This window comes from Opisthorchis viverrini, assembly GCF_000715545.1.
Source record: "Opisthorchis viverrini unplaced genomic scaffold opera_v5_285, whole genome shotgun sequence".
NCBI lineage: Eukaryota > Metazoa > Platyhelminthes > Trematoda > Opisthorchiida > Opisthorchiidae > Opisthorchis > Opisthorchis viverrini.
Window position 1 is genome coordinate 133,896 of NW_008751941.1, and position 19,889 is coordinate 153,784.

At 42.0% G+C, this 19,889-nt stretch overlaps 2 protein-coding genes across 2 annotated transcripts in view; one reads left to right on the plus strand and one right to left on the minus strand.

Annotated features, from left to right (window-relative positions):
- Positions 1-2,006: 2,006 nt before the first annotated feature.
- On the plus strand, positions 2,007-10,950 carry T265_09525 (hypothetical protein; the record flags this gene model as incomplete). Its single annotated transcript, XM_009175622.1, has 6 exons — positions 2,007-2,061; positions 2,094-2,168; positions 2,217-2,324; positions 3,768-4,156; positions 6,031-6,253; positions 10,534-10,950. The coding sequence occupies 6 exons, from the start codon at positions 2,007-2,009 to the stop codon at positions 10,677-10,679; spliced, it is 996 nt and encodes a 331-aa protein (XP_009173886.1).
- Positions 10,951-12,763: 1,813 nt separating this feature from the next.
- The window catches only part of T265_09526 (hypothetical protein), a gene marked incomplete at both ends in the record, with an annotated part of 16,242 nt that continues 9,116 nt past the window's right edge, over positions 12,764-19,889 (minus strand). Inside the window, 5 exons of the mRNA XM_009175623.1 lie at positions 12,764-13,172; positions 14,069-14,174; positions 14,725-14,896; positions 16,038-16,285; positions 18,117-18,235. Coding sequence (XP_009173887.1) covers positions 13,036-13,172; positions 14,069-14,174; positions 14,725-14,896; positions 16,038-16,285; positions 18,117-18,235 — 782 coding nt within the window. The remainder of the gene's footprint in view (positions 13,173-14,068; positions 14,175-14,724; positions 14,897-16,037; positions 16,286-18,116; positions 18,236-19,889) is intronic.

Genomic DNA, 19,889 nt, shown 5'->3' on the forward strand with positions numbered 1-19,889 from the left:
CCACTATCAGAAAAATCCAGGCATTAGTTGAAATCTGTGCTTAATTGCTACATTAATTAGCCTGCTGTTATCCGCGCAGGATGCAGTACTGGTTAATTTTGACTTTGAAATCGGAACCCTACCGACGATGCCCTGAAAAAGGTATTTTGAAGCACTAGCTAAAACGAACACGACCATATTAAATAGCTATTGCAAAAACCGCTTCGCTTCTGTCAAAACAATGAAGAGATCTACGAGGCAATCGTTTTAACTAAATAGTTTAGCTTCCAGGAAGAAGGTGAGAAAATTGTGTGCGTTGCGTTGCCGAACGTTGTACATGTGAACATGTGTGCAGGCCAAAACTGCTTTTGTGTTTGCGAGTAAAAATATGAATCAATACACCCACGGTATTTTTGCCTTTGTCAATTTTGAGAAAAGTCCTAAGTGTTGTTCAGATCATACTTGCTTCCTTCAGGAGTTACATCCCCTTTTGGAACCAATAATTCGTTACATGTTATGATATGTGGTATCCTTTCTGTGCCGAAGGTATCGCTTCTGTGCCTGGAGGTATGCAAGGGTACCTCATTGGTTATGTTAACAGCCTGCTCAACTCTGTTTGGAGTGGCGTCGGTTGGGTGGTTTTGTTAGCATTGTGAACCACTACGACTTATCAGATGTGTAAAACTCCTGGCTAGATCTTTTCTTGCTAGGTCATTGGAACTCCAAAAGGATAGACTACAACGTTTATGGCAAGAAATAGGTTGGCCGCAATTTCACCTACCCCTATATGGCTAGGTCCTTGCCTGTACTATTTATTACAGTACTCCTTACATGGGGCGCCTTCCAGATATACAAAAATGTCTGTTTGATTGTCTTCTTCTTGAGATGAGGCTAGCGAGCATATACCACAATCAGCTCACACTGGTCAGTTTTACTTTCTTTATTTTAGGCTTAGACGGTTGGCGCTGGACCAGGTCCGGTGCTGCAGGCAAGAAAAAAGGGGGGACTAATATAGGCAGGGGACATTTAGATGCCTTTTGCAAGTCATCGGCCGGCTTAAACATAATGTTATAAAAAAGGCGCCGGAATCAATCGTTTGTATCACCGGGATATCATCCTTATACGTCACTTCTTTTGAGATTTCACGTTACACCAACCATATAAGAGTTGCCGAATATCGCCTACTAAAACATCGTCAAGGTGGTTGTGAGGATAACCTGGTGATATTTGGTTAACTTCACGGTCAATAATGCTACCATCCTTGGGATGACATTTTCGGGAAGTTACTCATGAGAATTCATGTAGCTACGTTTACAAGGTAGTCCGGTGAGCACACTCGTGATTCGTGAGGCTGCCACCACTGTGACATGTGCGTCTGCGTATGTGTATGTCCGCATTTCTAAATGGTGGACTTTCGATTGAGAAAATTGAGCCCCTCCGAACAGCTCACGCTTTGTGAAGCATGGCAATGTGTTGCATCAAAAATCTTATTACACCTACATGGGTAGCTTTTCTCAAGAAAGTCCTATAAAGTATGATCTAAACCGGAATCTGTCTGGACGCATTCCTAATATGGGAGTTTCGAGCGCCCCGACTTTGAACTTCATTCTCAAACTGACCTTATATAAGTTGTCTTTGGAAGCAAATTCTGACCATCTGTTATGCATGGTGCTTCACGCAACTCCAACGGTGTCCGCTTTATAAGTGATTATATATATATATATATATATATAGTTACACTGATAGATAGATACCCCTTCTTTGCCCTTTACCCACTGTGATCCCGTGAGGGGCCACCAGCTACAGTGGGCTCATTTCGAACTAAGAGTGATAACAGATAATAGGTAGATGGAAGAACAACAGCCGTACAACAAGTCGAGAAGACTTGGAAGGTTTCTGGCTATTTAATGATTAAACCAAATAGCTCATTATAATTATATAATTATTCGTTACTTTTAGAAATTATACAACTTGGTCTATCCTTTTATCCAGGATTTTAGGGAAATCCTCATGTTTCGATCATCGCAATGACGAGGGAGGCGACAGAGTTGCACAATGGCTATGAAATTCCCAATTTGTTTTGTAAGCTGGTCCATCAAGCGAAAAATTTTTAGATGGCACTTATAAGGTATTAGATGAAATACTTCCATGCTTGGATGCAGCCCTAGGGTCAGGGTATCGGGGAATTGGTAAGTCTTGAAATTTTTTCAAAGCTTATGAATCATCAAATCTTCTAGATACGGCGGCCTACTTTCACAATGAACGGTGCATTGGGGAATCATTGAATGTTTTGCTTCCAAAATATGAACTCGCACGGGATAACGTGTTTATTACTACAAAGCTTCGTGAGTAAACCACCATCGGGATTTTTTCAGTGAAATAATAGGAATTTTGAGTTCTTTTCTCGTTGGTGCACTGAAGGGATATTGTGTCACCAATCTGCATCTAAATAAATGAGTAAAAGAAGGCTGGTAACAGTGCGAAATATAAGTTAGTTTGGGTACACCATATGGTTGTCGTCTCAGTTCTGTTAAAGGCCATTTTGAGCAAAGCTTCTCATGGCGTGTTTTTGACGCACAGTTGAATTTCACTGGGTCTGGCACTTTTGCAAAGAAGGTCAAAAACCAAGCTGAAGAAACAGCTATTTTGTACAACTGACAGATCTCTGGTGGCTTCCACTATACGGTATCGCACTATATTTATCTGTTTACCACGTATGACATGCTATACTGTTTTGTACCGTACTATGCGGTATTGTAGCATACTTTGCTGTAAATTTTCAGTGCTTGCATGAGCCAAAGTAAAACGTGTAATTTGGTCACTCATATTTGGAATATCTTTGTTTGAAACTAGTCTGAGAAAATGTAGAAAATGTGAGAAAACAGAGAGCGACTAGGGTGAGCCGGAAGTCCATAGAGGTATATGTACAGTACTTGATTGTTTCAATTTGGTCCGACCGCTACTGGCATTTAACCCTTGTGCTGCAAACCCATCTGGCAGCTGATTTGGGTAAAGACTTTTAATCGTTTTCCTGCCACTGCAAGTCAACTTACGAACTAAATGCGGGATAGAATGCTCACTCATACTGTGACTTATCTTGGAACAACCTCCCTGCGATGTCGGGATCAGGCGCATTTGAGCTGTTTGAACATACAGAAATGAACACGGTCAACTCATTTCATAGTGATAGTTGCTGTATTATATAAAAATAAATTGTCTGGTAATTTGGCTCCATTGTAGCATTTAGCCTATTTGTTAAGTGGGTCAACACTTGAAATATGTGACGCAGGGCTACTTGCTGATATTGAGTGGCGTCTGCGATGTACCAAAGTGCTTCGCAATCGCTCAAGCTAGAATAAGTTTTCCTACATAAAACAATGAAACCAAATGTCCATATACCGTTGTGTGCACTTGCCGTCATGAAGTTTGAGCCAGGCTACCTAGTGAACTTTCCGCTGAGCATTTTTCTTGATTGTTGGACCTTTCGCCCCCATGTTCAAGCCATATTATCACCTCTTCCATGGATATTTTTATATGTTTGTGATTATATTCTGTTCACTACTATGTTTCTCGTAGTTAAGTTGGTTAACCTTTCTGGCAAACTCACTGCTTTACTGGTTGGATAACAAAGTTTAACGATTTCTTATCCTCCAGCCAGTCACTTACGGTAAGATGCAAAAGGATAAACTATATGAGTAAAATGTGACACCTTTTAATTTTTAGAACCGATCGAGTATTCTGAAGTGCATGTGATAGTTCGCTCCTCCATTTTTCCCTCACCATCACAGCTCCAAAGTCATACGGAGCCGCGGCGGCGTTATCTTCCTTGAAGATGTCCCTAGAGGCGCTTCAGCTTTCCTACATTGATATGTATATGATACACTGGCCTGGATTACAAGGTGTTCTTCCTCCTGGAAGGATCAAAGATTCCAGGGGTTACATGAGCGACTTAAGGAGGTTAAGTTGGCAAGCTCTGGAAACGGTGGTCATACTGGAACGTCCAAAGACGAAAGTGAAGTCAGATGCTCCGACGAAGTCTGACGTGGAAACATCAGAAACAGTGATTCAAGGCAGTGGACCATATCGTTTAGTGCGTTCGCTTGGTGTATGCAACTACTTACCTAGACACATTGAAGAACTTGCCAGTTATGCAACGATCACCCCGTGTGTTGTACAAGTAGGTCGATTGCCTTTGATTATTCTTCGACGTTTATCTCCGAACGAATGGCACTTGTTCGGCCTAATGAAACGGAACGGACGGAAGCGACCTTGGTCTTACTTAATTTTGATTGTCGATATGAATAAAATAGGTCCGCTGATTGTAGATTCGAATTAGCAAGAAGCCCTCAAATAGAAGATTATTCAAGCTATGTTATATGTTGTTAATCGCATTACCGATTTGACCCGTGTGTTAAGTAGGTCGATTGCCTTTGATTATTCTTCGACGTTTATCTCCGAACGAATGGCACTTGTTCGGCCTAATGAAACGGAACGGACGGAAGCGACCTTGGTCTTACTTAATTTTGATTGTCGATATGAATAAAATAGGTCCGCTGATTGTAGATTCGAATTAGCAAGAAGCCCTCAAATAGAAGATTATTCAAGCTATGTTATATGTTGTTAATCGCATTACCGATTTGATTTGGATACTCTAAGGAGCTACTGTTACCACAATAAAGCAACAGGTCACAGCTGTGCAGTCAAATTTCAACCCCATAGTTTTGCAGTTATCAGGTCTGTTGTGTGGGTAAGCGAATAAATGCTAGGCCAATCAACAATTATGGTGAATCAAGTCACTGTTGGGTTACTGACGCCATCCAAACTAAACCCATTAACCGCATCGTTGCACGGCCTTAACATGAGTAATACGTAGCCGCTGGTCGACCGATTTTACCATGCCTAGCAAACTCGGCTTAATTAGACTTGATTTATTAGGAAAACAACCATTAAGTGACTAGCATCATTTAGCCTCTCCCAAGCACAAGAATGGTGTGTAGAAAACTGTCAATTTATTGCCCCCATTCTGTTGTTATCTTTAGTCTATTTTATTAGTGAACAGCAAATAATCTCCCTGCCGAATAAAGAACAGCTTTCAGACTGTTGCCTTACGTAACACATTGGTAACCTGATTAGATCAATTGCAAGGCTGTTGGTGAAGCAGCCTCTGAGCATGTGATCAAAGAATTCCCGGTAGGTCAGAATTCAGTCATTTCGACTAGCAGCTTGCTCTGTTTTGATCAGGACGCGCCTAGAAAAAAGGTAGATAAAAGACCTAGGCAATTACGTAAGAACCCAGATAAACGGAATACTGGGAAAAAAAATTTGCCAACCAACCAGTGCCTGGCTGCAGACCATCCGACGGAGACAGTGACGAAATCCGTCCAGCGTCGCCAAATAGCAACACTTTTCTTTTTTGACCATGTTTCCCTCCGATTTCTAGCAACGTTTTTTAAGAAAATTAGCAATGTCTGTGTGGCATGCCACCTAACAGTAATACATCTCCATCTACATTGAGGTCCTCGTTTTTCACCTAAGTTTTCACTGGACATCTATCTACCACGCCGATATGAGGTGGAGTAGTGCTTAATTTAGTCTCTTCGTGCACTTGCCCCAGCTTACAGTCGATCTTATTAAACCAAAGTACCATATCATATAAGACCACCAATTTTCATCTTGATATTTCGGGAGACACTGGTCGCAAGTGAGAAACATGTTAGAAACATTCAATCCGGTCCTCCAAATGTCTAGAGTGAAAACGCTCCCAAATGGTTGTCGAAAAAGATGAGGTTTCGGCCCCAAACTGGGCAAAACCAAGAGATCAGCAATTTGTAAGTTATGTCAGCTATTGAAAAAAACTTTCCACTGATTTTGAACTTTTAGGCTTATGTGGTGGTTTCACGTGTTTGCTGTATATCGCACCCTGAACAAGCACACCTGACCTGTGTTACAGAAATCAACAGAAGTGAAGATGATACTATCGCCAAAATGTCCGTATTCCCATACTTTACCAAAACCACTGTTTTGATTTATCCTGTTCCCTCTTGTTTATAGTACGAGTTCCATCCATTTTTGAGCGTGAAGGCTCAGGAGCACCCAATGCGTCGCATCTGTACACGCTTGTTTCCTATGCAGTCGGTGCATTTTCAGTGTCACACGTCGTTGGCCAATGGATCGAGAGAACTTCTAACCAGTCCGATAATTACAGAAGCGGCCAGTGAGCTTCAACGAACACCAGCACAAGTGGTTCTGCGATGGGCTTTGGAAAAGGGTCACAGTAAGTGGTTCGATTTTCATCAGGTTCCGGAATCCCGTTTCTTTTAAAACTTGTTTGGAAAAATTTTCAACCATTATGCGATGAAGAGATGTGCTAGTTGGTTCTGTAATCTATCTCAGGGTCACCAGACTTTCTTCACTCGTGAGTGGTTATGCCAATTTGAAGCATTTTAGCGGTATTAACACATGGGGATAGAAAAGTGCTTCGGAGTTAGTAATGTGTTGAAATATTGGTAGCTCTGGTGAGTTTATTGCAAGCCGATTGCCAAGCTCGGCAAAGTGAGTTTATGCAAGCCGATTGTCAAACCCCGCAAACATATAGACAGAAACCTGATCAACAACAAATGAAGTTCGGAGTTATGTGTTTCACAAGCAATAACTCGCATTTATTTAAGGCTGTTTAAAAGTTCATTGCCACGACCTAGCACATATTAGCAGCAGTGGTGGCGATTATATGACGTCTGGATGCAGAATCGAGTTGCTAGTTCTAGCCTTAGTTTTCCCTAAGAAGTGCTTGTCATTTAAAACGGCTTGATCATGAAACATGAAATCTTGAAACATTTTGTTCACATATGCATATAGTTTCGAGTGCTGCCACTGAGTGAAAGAGCTCGGAGTAGCTCAGTAATTAAGATACGAAATTGCTGGACGGTTTGTGGTTCGAATCCAACCTCAACGTCTCTACTGCTCCTGTGTAGACGTGGGCAACCTGGCAGTATTTCGGTCGTCGTGCTTCCTTTGGGTGGCGCGGTGGGTTAGGTATTACAGCCGAAAGACTTGGGACAAGGCAAATTCCCAAAACTGAATAGTGTCTCCGTCCAACAAACGCTGGAAAAGGTAGCAAATTTTTCTCTCCCATTAGCCCTTTTGTACCGGGTCGATGCGACTCTGAATTAAGTAATCTCGCTTGAAGTTTGGTAGCAAGAGGATTCTCAAATGGGTAACTGTCCTGCTTTTTCTTGAACAGGTCTACAACCTACTTCCAAAACACGTCGTATGCTCACATTCGCATAGTAATTTGTCCCCAACATGTTACTTAGCTGAATCAAGCCGAATATCTAATTTGTAATGCTCTTCTTGGTTGTTGGTGTCCCTTGAATGATTTTTGCGAAAAAGTATATTCAAATCATCACCAAACCCAAGCGATCGCTTTTAAGACAATGTCGGCTTACCTTGGAATCTGTTTTTGGCGTCAAAAGTCGCTATTCAGATTTTGCCCTGAAGCTTTAAGGTCCGCTAGTCTTGTTTCCTCACCATGAATCCGGTACAATCGTCCGAGTGAATACGCCATTTGTGGAAACTGAAATATCTCCAAGCGCGTTGCGTCCTTTCTTCTTTCAGAACTTAATGGCTGTCATTGTACTTGCTCTGAATTGATTTGACGCAAAGATGCCAGTAATAAGCTTGATAAGTACCAAGCAGCGGCTTTTAAACAGTAAACCTCTACCATGTTACATTCGTATTAAGTCCACTGAGAAGTTTATCTCATGCTGCCGTTCCCCCCCCCCCCCCAAAAACTTTAATATAATTAAGGACTTGATGAGCAGTACACCAACTCTTGAGGTGCTGAAAATTCTTCGATAGCCTACGTGCGGAGACTCCTCAGGCAGGCACACTCCCCGAGGTTCCGTCAAATTAATGTTCTACTTGAAACCAAATTGAACGAAAATAACGAAATACACTCATTTGAAAACTAATTTGGTTTTGCGAAAGACTCACCAGGAACCGAGCCGAAACTCTCGTTTATGATGGAAACTTCATAAATGGGAGATTCAGCTAGGTTCCAAGTGAGTCACTTGCGAAACCAAATTTGTTTGCAAATGATTGTATTTCGTCAAGTGTTGAAGATGTTTTTCCTGCCAATGGACACAAGACTAAGCGTCCCTGAAAAAATTATTGTTTTGTTTCTTCCATAATGTAGATATCGCCAGGTAGGTAGTTCAGGTGAGTGAACCGCAGTTGTACTTTCTGAAACGTACTGTACCGGCCGCTTTAGCAGCTCAACTACTTAGACCTTAGTCTGATGGATACATCTGGTGATTCCTTGTGTTGTGGTCGAATCCTGAACAGTTCATTTACACGAGCGCTGTCGTCTATGTTGAGCCTTAGCACATGGGCTGCCGGGGGTTGGTCACATGAACCTTTGATCGACAGTTTCAGACTTGCCATGCATCCGCCGACCATTTTTAGGGCTGGTGGACGTCATACAAACTAATGGCGTCCAGCTGATTCGTCCCAATAAAGGTGACAGCTCTCGTGTGACCGAACTTTTTGGACATCCAGCCACAACTTCGAGTTGAAATATTTAATGAAATTCAAAACCGTTGGCTCAGTAATTATAAGTTCATCCACGAGGATTGATTATCAGTCATACGAAAGTCTTTACATCAAACAGTGTTTGGACGATTGTCTCCGGTAATCAGTTACTCTGATGAAGATTGGGTTGACTTCATCAATCACAAGCTGGAGACTCCAGTCCTATCAACCATTTGATTCTTGCGATTAACATACATACTGTCTTCAGATGTGTCCCACCTAGTTCGAAGAACTCAGTTTCCGTCCCGCTCCCATGGGCGTCATACATACTAGTGCGTTTATGGTTCAGTCTAGAGTCTTCTGCAGCATATACGAATTCTCTCATCTGGAAACTACTATACACCTGGATGAGTTCGGTCTTTTACCTGTGCCGTGCTTAATCAAAAGAAACTTGATAGTAGAGAACTGTTTGATTCAAGTCGAAAATGCTTTCGCTCCCTATCTGAATGAAGCCAGTTTTCAGTGAATATTTAAAGCCGGACGAGGTGCCAGTACGTTTCGAGAATAATAGTTCCGAAAAAATGACGTCCCCAACCCATTTGCATTTTAAAGAGCCTAGTAAAACAAAGCTGTCATTCTACCTAGTCCCTTGAAATCAAATTTTGAGGCACACTCCGCTACAATAGTTATTGTTAGGTTTGAACATTCACCCCAGGTATTCTTTTTAGTACTCTTAACTGCATGAATGGGTGTTAGCTATGAATATCCGGAAGAAACCCTTATTAAGCCTCTTTGCCTGATAGATTTTCGGGGGTTCATTTTGTAAGGCAGAAAGTAGGACGTGTAAAATATTGGGTGTTATGTCCACCGATAAAAGGATGATCTTGCTCCTAAATATTAAGCCTGTTTTCTTGGCAACCTGATGGTTTTCAATGTCTGCTCGCGACTGATTGTCTTACAGGGTGTGTCAGTTAGACTCATTGGTAGCGGTAGAGCTAGCCCATAGTAATGAAAATTTTGATGACAGGCATAACTTCCAGAAAGTAGTGCCACGTTTATCGCCTGACGGAGCATACGGCAAATGTTTTGCCAAGTCAGGAGATATTTCCGTCAGGCTCCTTGCGTAACTCCAACCAGTCCCAGCTGTTAACCAAAGGTGTATGTCTGTTCGTTCTGGGTCCTCCAATAAGAAACAAAGTGACAGTCTGCGATCTGACTACCCCTCAACCAAATCTAAGCATATTGTTCGTTGCTTATCAGGTACTTCACAAGGATTTGTAACTAATCACATGAAAATTCCTGAGCATTCACCGTTTTTCGGATGATTGTCCGAATAAACCAACAGTATTTCTCATTTAACAGGCGAAGCAGTTAGAATCCGAGTGTTTGACACTCTATATATTTCCAAAACTTACACCCACCTCATCAAACGCTATCCCACACTTGCGAGAGCACCAACCCTTTGATCATACTCAAGTGAACTTGCAAATTCTGACGTGATTCTGATGAAACTTGTAAAAGTGTTGTCCTAGATAGATATTTGAATGCTTTTCCGATAGGGACGAATGTGAACACCAGACCATCAAGTCCGGTTCCAAAGTCTCAAGGCAAGGCGGCTTTGGTTGTCACGGTGGCCTATCGACTCATCTAAGCATACGAATGCATATTGCTGAATACTGGATGTAAATGGACAATCATCTGGCCTATGCTCCGCAAATACAGCTCTATACAATATAAACATATTCTGGAGCTCCTGAAACAGGCACAAAAACTCTTGGAGCAGCCATTCCAAAGGAGAAACCTGGTAAAAGTGAGGATAGCTTTTTATGAGAAGACGATTTTCATTTTGGGGATGTTGTGCCGGTACCCACTTTGCTCCAATGGTGTGGTGCTACAGCAGTGCATCGCCCTCCCTGACTTTAAGGTGTCTAAAAATTTTACTCCAAATTCGTGAGCTTATCTTCGGTCCCGTGTATAATGCTACTTTATCCTACTTTCACCATCATCCCGGTATCTTTACTACAGGTGTTATTGCCAAGTCTTCAAAACCGAGACACATTGTCGAAAATTCGCGCATCTTCGGATGGGATTTGGATTCCAATACCGTACAAAAGATTGATGCCATGGAAAGGAACGAACGGTACTGTTGGGATCCACACGCAATACTTTGATCAGACTGGAAATAGGGCATTCATCAGATTCCAATTTTGTGATTTTTCGTCGATGTAGGAAACAGTTGAGTTTTGAAGTGTTAAACAAGCTTTTGGATTCATCCTGTTTATTTTTTTTGGCGCCAATCGGCGTGTCTGAAATGCAACAGCATCTACAATACAAAAATGTGCTAGCCCTGTGTTGTAACCCGAAAAATAGGATGATTCATTTTAAATATCGCAAGACCCATTCGCTTGGTTCTGTGCAATTTCGAGAAAGCACTATACCGCGTATAGTCCAATACAATAAATCATTGTTATCAATTGCTGGAGAACTTGGAGACTTTGTTTGTAAATGGCGGTAAAATGACTGAAAACAGATCAGTCAATACATATGAGGAGGGATTTCGTAGGAAATAGATACACAATCCCGTTTGGACGTGGGCAACCCCAGCGGTCGCAGCGGGACGTCGTTTTTTGCGTACTGAAACATGTCGATATCCCACAAAGAACCCTTTGAACTCAAGGAAGCATATAAGTGCATCGACACTAGGTGTTATCCACTACTGAACTATGCAGTTGACTAGATGAAATTTCTTTTTCGCCCAGCGCCGGCGTAGTCAAACACTGCGGCGACTTATACGAGTAGCCAGATGTTGAATAAGAATGTTTCTAACACAAACAAATGCGTTATGAAGAACCAAATGACACATACAAAAACTTTAATGTGTCTTGTTGACTTCGGGTCGAGATTGTTTGATACAAGCGTACTCGTGGAGTTGGCGATATGGTAGGAATAATGATGTTCGGGGATTTAGCGAGTAAAAGTGCGAATAATATACGCTTTGTTTACGACGACAATAATATATTTAATGTGATCTACCGAGTAATTAGGAGAGACTCTACGGAGACTGAGTACCCGCTTGATCATGAAGATAGTCGTGATAACCTGGAGGAACAATTTTACGCGCTTTTTACCCACAAACTTTGTTAAAGTTAAAACATAGTGAACAATGCTCTGTCCATTTGGAAAAGGTTATCAGTTTTGTTTCTCTGTCTCGGGTGGTTAGGCAGGATTGATTGAATGGGCTTGAGTTTGGACCGAAACACACAGGTTTGAGTTTTTGAGCGGTCTCACCAACGGTAATGTGTGCTTCAGCTTTATGACAAATACTGAGCGTGAAGGGAGATAAACAAAAAGAAAGGACTGGATTTATCCTACTTGAGTAACCTCCATGGTATTTGGTAAATCAAGGTGACATGTGATCAATGAAACGTAGTTGTTGAGCCGTAGTAATGTTCCAAGCCCAAACATACGTTCATCTGTACTAATGTTCTTAGTGCGGCATTGTTTTTTAACTAACCAGATATTGTAATTACAGAAGTATGAAGAGATGAAGGTCATTTAGAGGAACAGAGATGGACAGTGTTATCAGTTGTGGCCTGGAAACGCACAAATTCCATCTATCGTAAACAACACCTATCGTAACCGTAAACAGCTGAAAAATGGCTGGTCTGCATGAGGTGAATGTCTACTGTCCAGCAACTACTCTCCCGTACATGCTACGACATCTTTGGAGTGTTCACCAACTTCAAAGTCGTAATATGGAGAAGGCACAATGCTTGGAGTGCTATTCCCTGCAATCAACACTGCAACACCTGAGGGACTGACATTTTTGTCATATTCTCCCTCTGGATGATGGTGTTGACTTCTTTTTCCTGAAAAATATCGACGTTCCTAGTGCAGACAACATCATACAGAGAACTTACAGATGTCTCTGAGAGTCTATGGCTTTCAACATGTCAGGCGGAGATACGACAAACTGCTGTGGTTGTATACTACAAGTCTGAAACTCACTATCCGTGATGGCCGTCCGGGCAAGCCAGAGGCGGCCAGTTCATTCCTTGTTTCAGTATTTGCTCGTTAATTCACGTCACGTGTAAACGCAATCTCGATCAAGTAAAATCTCCCAATATTTTGGATCCGCTTCATAGTTGCAACATCCTAGATGAATAGGGAACCATTTCACGGATTTCAGTGTTTGTTGGCATAGATTTGTATGTGACTAAAGAAGCCCCAGCCCAAATAAAATGTCAGTATAGTACTAATACTTTTTGGAAAAACGAAACCTCATTGTGTAAGCTGGTCAGCATTGCTGAATTACGACGACGTAAAGAAGAGAAAAGCAATAATGCTGCATACAAAAACATTCTCTTCTCTCTGGTAATGGTCCAAAACGTGTTCGTGGGATGGAATATCAGTGGCTAATACCAGAGCAACAAAGAAAAATCACTTCCATAATATCCGTTAGTCAATCTTGCGTTACAGAGACTCAGGTGGATTTCATCGAATACTGGTATACAAAATTCATTTGGGTCAAGAGGATCCATAGTTTCGTTGCCACTCTTGGTACCGTCCAGACAGATGTCGCGCCGAAGGCATCGTTGATTCGATGGCAGCCTTCACATCCTCGGTTGTCACAGGATCAAGCCGAATGTGTGTTTCCGGAGTGACTGCAATAGTGAAATCAAACCTTCAATAAGAACGTTTGATATTCAATATAATGATTCAAACAACTTAAGGAATAGAAGTTGAAATTGGAATGTCGCTTGAATGCAGACACCAACATTAGATAGGTGACATTGACTAAAGAGTTCAAAAGACTTGCGAATCAAAGTCTGGTGTCAAAATGGGTAAAGCCGTGTAAAAATTACCGCTGAATGAATGGATAGGACAAGTTGTTTACCACAAGCTATATGAAAAGCCTAATCCAGGCATGTCAAAATACGTCAACACTTGATGATGTCCTCAGTTCAACTCAAATTTTTGAATAAGGTTCGATCCTTGGAAAACTAGTCATTGGTGTTTTAGCCGAAGAAATTGGTCATACCCACTAAGTATCATCCCAGGTTTCGTTAGGAGGCCGTATCCTTCATTGTGGTTCTTGTGTTCACTGCAATGCTATAATAAACTGACTGACTGTTCTGAAAAGAACTGTCATAGCTCCGCCGATCGTATTCTTGATTTACGGGAACTGAGAGGAGTGGGCTAGACGGCAAATTCAGCTCCGTGAAAAAAGTTTACGTTGTCATATCTATGAGGAGCTATCCAGTTTTGACGGCCAAATCCGTTCGGATACTGTTTGCCTAGTATTCTCATCTTCGTGAGATTAATTTGGAGAACTCTGCCCCCTTTGGAGAGTACAAAGGAACAAATGTCACCCATAATATCTTTTCTATGAGAAAGAATGACACGCCAAGGTTTATTATGATGGCTGGTGATGATAGAGTTCCCCTTGTGGCGTCGTTGATTGTACACGATGAACGATGGGGCTTGAGCAATCCAAGCTGTTAGAACTCGTGAACATGGCTTGACATGGACTCAAACCCAAACACACTCAGAAACTCACATTCTTTTGTAGGATTCTCGAGAATATCAAAGATTTTGCGTACTACGCGCATTGCGGCTTCCTTGCAAACCAGGCGAATATCTGAACCAGAGTAGCCTTCTGTAAGCTTAAAGGAGAGCAAAGGTTCACGTTCGAATTAACATTGCTGTAAATAGAGCATGTGAGAAAAAAACGACACTGACAGCTTGAATTCAGACTTCAATACCATGTGGAATGAGAGTCTGCTATGTTGCCAGTCTGTCCTCAGAACATTTCCATGTAATCGTTCCAGGTGTTTATACTTGTTATGACCTGGTAAGCATTCTGCTGCGCGATCAAATTACAGGTTGGTAAATGCCGTTGAGAACGCTGTTGCGAAACAGTCACGAGATAACCCCACAACTCTGAATCTATGAAAAGCCACAGAGACACTATTTAAAACAACTGCGCAAAAACATCTTCCAAGAACAAGATAACTGCTCAAAGACAGTCTGGTACTTTTAAGTTTCCACCCACTGATACATGGTGAACATTCAAAAACAGCAAACAACACTCTCGCGATGAATCTTTTGTTTGCTGGCCCATTGGCAGTATCAGTTAATAACTTTCTCAAACAATCTCAGGGTTTTTCTATTTTGATTGCTGTCGAAGAATCAGTGAATGCGGTTTTAACTTACCTTGGAAACGAGTTCGTAGTCAATGTTGCATTTAATCTGAAGTCCAGTAGATGGCGTAGACGCAGATGATGAGGGGAGAAAAGTTTCAAACATTCGTTGTCGTGCTTCTGTGTTTGGTAGATCAACCAGAATGCGCTTTTCTAGTCTTCGGAGCATTGCATGGTCCAGTTCCCTAGGGACAGACATAATATAGGTATAAATGATGCGTGTAGACGTCATGTATTAGGGTTAAAATCAGCTCAGGTCGATGGCAAGCGTATCTAAGGGTGATCACATGATATTGCTAAGTTAACCATAGAAGGACGAAGGGCACGATCAATTTTTTGAGAGAATGATCACGACTTCAAGCAAATCAGCGTGCGATCTACTGTTTAGAAATTGCATATCAAATCCAATGTGCGTAATGTCTGCTTGATAAATTCCCACCAGGTCGGACAAAATTGGATCATAAAACCTAGGATTGCGTATTTCATGAAGGTAGCGAAGAGGAATGCGCTCTAGTTCCGAATTTAATCCTAAATGTGAGGTCAACTTTTGTCGAAGTCCAGGATGCAACTGTAACTAAATCTACAACCTCCCCAGTAGACCTCCACTGAAGAAAATAGTCAAAAAATGCCGCACAGCATGAACTCCGCCACTGATATTCATAAAGCTCATCAGACACTTAGTTGATTGAGGACATCGCCAGACATGGTCCAGTCACGCGCTCAGTGTAGTGCACCCAAGATTTTGCCTTCAATGCGAAGCTCCCCTAATGAAGGATTTACTACCACTTCTGAATTAACGCACCAATCATATGGCTTACTGCATTTAATGCGTAACTTACCACGGCTGTCCTCCAGATAATTGGCGAAAGAAACGGTGACAGCTACAACCACTGTGCAAATTATGCGCAGTCAGTTATAGTTCAAGATAATGATGACTCTTAGTTGGGCATTTATGCTTTTGGAAATCCATCCCAAAATTGTTTGTTTAGATCTTACCATGAACAGCTCCTAGCGACTACTTAACAGCTATAAGCTACCTCAACTTCTTACAAGGAGAAATAGAACTACCACGCTACCGAAAAAATAAGACCGCAGCTACCAAAGCTTGTTATAAAGTCGAAAATTTTCACCGAATCAGCTTTTATGGATGGGCTAATCTGAGGAAATAAACATCATCGTAGCTACCCTTCATCAGCTCCAGAACTCTTTCTTAGTTGTGACATTCTGCTGCACCCTGAAGCATAAATTTGGAAACCCAACTGGTTTTACCCAATGATTTTAACAAAACGTAATCCGGAAAAGGACACGACCAAATTGGTGACTCACCAGGGCAAATTGGAAGCGGCTAACAGGAAAACCAAATCATCCGACTTTGTAAGTCCATCCATCTGCATCAGTAGCTCCGTCTTCATCCTTCTAGAGCCCTCGTGCTCGCCTCCGCCGGTAGAACCGTAGCTACCACCACCACCTCCAGGAGCAGTGCCACCGACAGAACCCCGCTGTGACATAAGTGAGTCCAGCTCGTCCAAAAAGATCGTGGAAGGGGCGTGGAATCGGGCCAACTCAAACAGTACCTGTGTCAAGGAAGGAATGGACTGGCTTTCCGAATCAGCTATACATGCTTATCAATTTAAATTTATCTTGATTTGAGATTTCAAACTGATTACACGACCCGACTGCCCAGGAAGTTTTGAGTAAGTCGACTGATATCTCCTTGCACAGTCCCGGCAACTAGATGATGAGGATGTAACCTGAAGGTCACACAGTTGGTGCTGGAAATATTTGAGCAACCAGCTAAACTTCCACCATAGGGCATGACCAACCGCCGATACAAGTTGTTTAAGGTTGTGTAAGAATTTCGCACATTTTTGCGCACTAATTCATCCAGGCTGTTCCACTTTATTCCGCACGCAGCGTTTATTGTGCTTTATTCGATAAGTTCTCCTTTCTTTGGAGGGAATTGCAATTTTTAGAGAACTCAATGAAAGAAACTCATGGGCAGGACCGTTCTCACTAGCCGCCTTTCTGATGAGTCAAGCGTAGTCTAGTGTTACGACGAATCACAAATTTGCGTCGAAAGATTTATCGGTTTGATAATTTCTTTATCGTAATCAATTACTCATTTTCGTTAGGGCCAAAATCTGCTCAGACAATATAAGTACCCCTCAGGAACGTCATCGGAATAGGGTGTTCAGGTGCCGCCTCATTAGAGATGAAGTTGTTCTGTGTCACCTTTGATCGTACTGAGCCATGTATTTGCCATTTCCCAATGCCATTCCACAAAACATGTAGTGTCCATGGCTTGGTTGGAAATTACGGCATCGTTCCTCCGCAACGGATACCTAAGCAACTGTTAACCTCGTCGACAAGTGAGCTGCACCAGAGCTGTTGGATAGCGATAAAGTTTCAAAATACCTATGTTGGACAACTTCATCATATAGAGACCTTCCACCATTCGTTATGGCTCCGGTAGTCAAAAAGCTCTAACTTCAAGAAATCCTTTTAAGGTGAAGGCTATATGTTGCAGACATTAATTGAGATCGGACTGACAGTTGTTTTGGAGACTCAGATTTCCGTTCGCAAAACACTGACAATCTTTCTCGCATGGCAGTTTTCATCTGCTCAGATATATGCTGGGCGCTGTCATTGAACGAAGTCTCCAGACGTGGATTAACAAAGTACATAGTCTTCCAGGACATCCGCATCTTGGTGGGATCAGATTTGTCCGTTTTTAACACATTTGACATTATGAAATCTCTGGATGCTGATGATGCTGTTCGCCCTCCCGAATGAGGTCCACATGCTTTGCTGGCGACAGTGAACTTTATGGCGGTTAACCGATTTGAATAGCACTCAGTTTCTGCCCAGATTATCTGAATGCGTTGGAAGCATATGCACCTCGAATATTTGTGGTAGGCTTTCCCCAGTTCCTCCTTCCTGTCCATTTTCCCCCTTTAACATGAGGCTTCAAGATAGATAAATTGACATGAATGTATCGCAGTAAAACTCCAATGTTCTCATCTGATGTTGCTATCAGTGATACTGATATGGGCAGAAAGTCCTAGGACGACACAATACTCAATGTCAAGTTGCACTAGTATTTGCTCTCGCAAAGTGGTGAGGTACTTAATTTAGCAAGCAAGATACATTGAATACAGACTATCAGAGCTTCAAATGATAACAAGGTGTAGTGGAGTTTCGATCGAATATATTCATTCATGCTATCATTACCACTGGATGGATCTAATACCGAACGAATCCCTTCCGCTTTCTGACGTCTGGAATCGGAAGATGAAAAAATGATGCAGATTGAGACCACAAAATGTGTAAACGAGTGCTTTACTTTTGCTGAGAGCAGATTATTACAACCTAATAGTTTTATGCACCTCCAGGTTACAGACATACTCGAACAAGCTTTTCAGAGTCTCCACGCCATTTGCTAACGATGGTGGAAGCCGAGATGTTGAAGAATGTCGTGTGACATTCGGTTGCTACCGCTTTCGCCAGAAGAGTTTTCCCAGTACCTGGTGGGAGGAAGAAAGATCAATTCAACATAAAGGCTTTCACAAGCAAAACCAGGATGTTCAGCAAGTAATTTTTTTCGTCGAAACGAACACGGGGAATTTCACACAACCAAAAGAAAGTGTGGTCACTTCAGCTTCGTGTTAGCACAAAATAATTTTTCAAAAAATCCGTCTGATCAGAAGTTGAGTTTCTCGCCAAATTTAACTCACTTCGCAAATGGAAGTGAGTATTTGGCAAATTTCATACAAACTGGGTTTATGTAAAACTCGCGAAATTCGTTTACCTGATGAATGCGATGTGGAAGGACAAACTCGGCCGTGGGTTGTCTAACAGTTATTGCTAACCCTATCAGAACTTTTCCACCAAAAATATACTGCGATATCTTGAATGTCACACTAAATGACAAATGGAGTGGCCTTTGTGTTGCATATTTGTTGAGGAATATCATAAACACGAGAATTTCAGCCCACTGACAGTACGGGATTTATGCACCAATTTATCAGCTCCTGCCTCCAATGCGCAGCTACCTCCCCCTCCCCCAAATCATCGGTGAACAAAACTGCCGCGGCTACAACCACTGTATGACGAGTACGCGGTAATTACAGCTGACAACGATGATGATGATAATAATAATAATAATGAATTTCAGGTGGGCTTCAGCCAAGTTTTCGGTTATAAGAACAAATGTTTGTAAATGCGCGAAACTCACGAAATGTGTTATGTGGTTCAAAGCTTTAAGTTACTTCAGATTTCTTAGAGTGATCGTGCGATTTTGGCATCTTAAGGTGATCTTTGATTTTAATGGCTCAAGTAAAAAGCATTGTAGGATGTCATGAAGTGAACATCTGCTAGTGTCCCTAGGAAGGCAGTCATTACTGCTCTTTAGAACGCACCCATTTCTGAAGAGCCAGAATGGTCATATGCCTCTTGGTGGCTTTGAACACGTGGAACAGAACCCCAGCTGAGTGAACGAATATGTAATTTAAGCATTGACAAACGTACATATGTTAAACAATTTCAAGCGGTTAAAGGTCATGTAGTGAGGGCCATAGTGCAGCCTATTCGATAAAACTTCGAGGTTAAAGTAAGTGACTGTTCTGCAATGTTGAATAAAATTTCCATAGGATTTTGGGGAGTGTGATAGAACATGGTCGCATGATGCTGCCTCAAAAATTCATTTGCTTGAAAACTTTTGTAGATTTAATTGTAGGGTATGAAAGTAACATTTATAGATAGTTAATCGATACAGAGAATGTTTCCTACTGATAGCTTTTCCCTCATGCTTGCATTTGGGAAAAGGAGTCTGTCCCAGACAACTGGGGAGAATCGGTGGTAGTGCCCATTTTCAAAAAAGGGGCGCGTAGTGAGTGTGGTAACCACAGGGGATCAGCTTGACCCCGGTTGTAACAAGACTGTTGGCGTCAATTGTGCTTCGTCGCCTTACGGTGGCTCGTGAGATGCTGACTCGAGAGCAGCAAGCGGGATTCCGGCCTGGTAGGGGTTGTGTTGACCAAATCTTCACACTGCGTCAGGTGCTAGAACAACGCCATACGTATAAGCGACCCACGATTCTAGTATTCCTGGATTTCCGAGGCGCATTCGACTCGGTTGATCGGTCTGTTCTTCTTGAGACGCTTGCCCACCAAGGAATGC